This window comes from Lynx rufus, unplaced genomic scaffold (assembly GCF_022079265.1).
Source record: "Lynx rufus isolate CCGP_SWC_20201006 ecotype Redwood Valley unplaced genomic scaffold, mLynRuf1.p SCAF_2, whole genome shotgun sequence".
Classification (NCBI taxonomy): Eukaryota; Metazoa; Chordata; class Mammalia; order Carnivora; family Felidae; genus Lynx; species Lynx rufus.
Window position 1 is genome coordinate 11,133,236 of NW_025814834.1, and position 3,533 is coordinate 11,136,768.

At 50.4% G+C, this 3,533-nt stretch overlaps 1 protein-coding gene across 1 annotated transcript; it reads right to left on the reverse strand.

The window, feature by feature from the left end:
* Nucleotides 1-1,019: 1,019 nt before the first annotated feature.
* LOC124516421 (small cysteine and glycine repeat-containing protein 4-like) lies at nt 1,020-1,376 on the reverse strand. The gene has a single exon (XM_047085742.1). The coding sequence runs from the start codon at nt 1,374-1,376 to the stop codon at nt 1,020-1,022; it is 357 nt and encodes a 118-aa protein (XP_046941698.1).
* Nucleotides 1,377-3,533: the final 2,157 nt, after the last annotated feature.

Sequence of the window (3,533 nt, forward strand, 5' to 3'; positions counted from 1 at the left end):
TCTGTACTCGGGACACACTCAACAGCTTACTAGTTCCCATATATGTCTTCGACTTTCCAATCCTTCCTTTTTTTTTTGCCTTCTGCTTGAAATATCTGTCCCTAATCACTTCCACCTGTCAAAACCTCACTAATTCTTTAAAACACGCCCCCAAATGGCATCTCGAAGCTTTTCCGGTCCTTTACACTCATTCCCCATCCAACCCTCTGGACCCTCTCCTGCCACAACACACTACATCATGGCCTCTTGACTTGTTTATTATTCTGCCTTGTGTTGGTGGTTATTTGTGTATGACTAGATTGTCATCGCATAAGGGCATAATTATTTTTGTGCCCTTGATGGCCCCAGTCCATGGAGGAACATAATCAACGTCAGCTCAACGAAAATAACCCCAAGGATAAAACAAGATGAAGCAATAACAACTGGTCAGAGTTTGCTTTCGCCTTTTATTGAGTGATTTTTAGGCAAACATCTAGAAAGCTTCTATGGCCACAGAAAGGACATACCATTTATAGTAAATACAAAGAGGCTCAAAGTCTAGATAGAAAAAGAGTGCAAAGAAGAAAGCCAGGTAGAAGTCACGCTTGCTGAGCTCAATCATCAAGGTGTTCTCCATCCTTTTTCTTGGATGACATTGTAGAAAATGTCCACGTGACTGTCTTTTTAAGTTTATTTATTATTTATTCTGAGAGAGAGAGAGAGAGAGGATGAATCCCAACCAAACTCCATACCGTCAGTACAGCGCCTGATGCCGGGCTTGAACTCACAAAACTGCGAGATCATGACCTGAGCTGAAGTCAGACTGAGCCACCCAGGTGCCCCCTCCATGTGGCTATTTTTAAAACGGCAAAAGCTACCTCAACTCAGAGCATGAGAGCCGAGGGGGAAAGTACCAGAAAGTCCAGGACGCAGGGAGACAGCAGGAGCAGACAGGTGGGATGGAGGGAAGCCTTAGCCATGGGGACCAGCAGACGCCCCTCCCCCCGCCCCCCAGCACCTGCACCCCGCCCACCGCGCGCCTAGCTGCAGCACTGCCTCTTGCAACAGCACTTCTGCTGACAACAGCACTTCTGCTGGCAGCAGCCCTTCCCGCAGCCGCACGAGCCGCAGCCACACGAGCGGCGGCAGCAGCAGACCACGGGGACGCTGCAGCAGCCCCCGCAGCAGCCGCAGCAGCAGGGACAGCAGCTGGAGCAGCAGCCCACCCGGTAGCACCTGCAGGTGGTGCAGCTGCCGCAGCCGCCGCCGCAGCCGCCGCCGCAGCCGCCGCAGCCACTACTGCAGCCGCCGCAGCCGCCGCAGCCACTACTGCAGCCGCCGCAGCCACCGCCGCAGCCGCCGCAGCCGCCGCAACTTCCGCAGCCACAGCACCCCATGGTGTCGGCAGAGAGGACTCGGGAGAGGGGAGGAGGGAGACTCGGGAGGTGAGGGAGGTCTGGTGCCGCCTCCTGCTGGGGGAGGGGTTTATATATCAACACCCCCCCTTATTTTTTAGCCCAGTTTCCATGGAAGGACCTCACAAGACCTTTTCTTTACTTCCTTCCTGAGGTCCCTTGCCACATAACACTGCTATTTTTAGCACAGCAGCCTCCTTGGTAAACTTTGAGTTTTCTGTTATGAATGAAATAGCTGTGTGTTGCCTCTTGAGTCCGCAACTAGAAAAATGATAGCCACGCTGTAGGAAAGAAGTCGTTCCAGGCCCCCGACCATGATGCCTGTATGACAGACAGGAGCCATCGGAGACCTTTCTGGAGGCTCCCTGCACACAGCAGGGCTTCTCGGGGATGCCCAGCCACCAAAATGGAGGGCGGGAACGGTCCTCACGTCCTCCTGGTTGATGAGAAGCAGATCACGGGAGGGCATTTTTTTTTTTTAAACATTTATTTATTTTTGGGACAGAGAGAGACAGAGCATGAACGGGGAGGGGCAGAGAGAGAGGGAGACACAGAATCGGAAACAGGCTCCAGGCTCTGAACCATCAGCCCAGAGCCCGACGCGGGGCTCGAACTCCCGGACCGCGAGATCGTGACCTGGCTGAAGTCGGACGCTTAACCGACTGCGCCACCCAGGCGCCCCTAGGGAGGGCATTTTAAGTAAGCTTATAAAAGAGGTGTCACTTACAAATCCAGAGACACCAACATTCTGGGGGAAGTGCAGGCCTGCCAAAGGCAAAGCCGGGCTGTGTCTGATCCAGAAGCCACAGCATAAGCCCCAAGACAGACGGTGACAGTTTCCTCCTCTGTGCCCCCTCTGGAGTGGCTGGACTAGCCAGGCAGGCCTCAGTCCTCACGTCAGTCCAGCAAGAACACGCCTCGTGGACGCCTCATCACATCCACAGGCTCCCTGGAATCAGAGAGTGAGCCGGACAGAGACCAGTCATTTCAAATCAACATTCCCAGGCCCCGGTGGGTCTGAAACAGGGGACTGAACGCAGGTCCTCAACCAGAGAGGTGCAAGAGAAAGCCAGCCACCCGATGAAACCTTTCTTATTTTTGTTTGCTCAGTTTTTTTAGTTGTTTATTTTTTTTTTAATGTTGACTTATTTTTTAGAGAGAGAGAGACAGGAGGGGCACAGAGAAAGAGAGACAAAGTGTGAGTGGGGGAGGGGCAGAGAGAGGGAGACAGAATCCGAAACAGGCTCCAGGCTCTGAGCTGTCAGCACAGAGCCCGATTGGGGCTCGAACTCACGGACCGCAAGATCGTGACCTGAGCCGAAGTAGGATGCTTAACCGGCTGAGCCACCCAGGTGTCCCTAATTGTTTTATTTATTTTTGAGAAAGAGAGAGAGAGAGAGCAGGGGAGGGGCAGAGGGAGAGAGGAGGATCTGAAGGGGACTCTGTGCTGACAGCAGACAGCCTGGGGTGGGGCTCCAACTCACAAACCATGAGATCGTGACCTGAGCAGAAGTCCTAGGCTTAACCGACTGAGCCACCCAGGCGCCCCTGTTTTCTCAATTATTTAACAGACAAACTACAATAGAAATTTCTCTTGACAGATGATTTAGGAGTAGGCTGTGCACAATTCTGTCTTTAGCATCTGACGTTAGACAAGTTAAAAAGAAATGTGTTAATGACCAAGCAATTCTTGCAAACAAAAACAAACAAAAAATCTCAGGGAGCTGGGAAAAGCATATCCGTGTTTTCAGGTGAGATAGAATGCATTTACGGACACTTACTTTTTCTCTTTTCACTCTGGTTTTCACTTATTCTTTCAAAAGATTTTGTTTTGTTTTGTTTTGTTTTGTTTTGTTTTGTTTTGTTTTGTTTGCAACGGGGGGGGGGGGGGTGTCATGAATCCCAGTAGAGAGAAAAATAATGTTTTGTTGTTGTTGTTTTTAATCCGGATAACCAAGAAGTATATACAGAAACACAGGACTTTTATTTGGCTCTTGACTCAGACTCCCATGTTAAAAAAAAAAAAAAAAAAAAGATTGCTCCTAAATATTTCAGGCATTTATTTACCTCAACAGCTATCTATTAAATAGTTACAATGGGCCAGGCACTGGAGTAGGCCCTGGGGCAAAAAATATATGT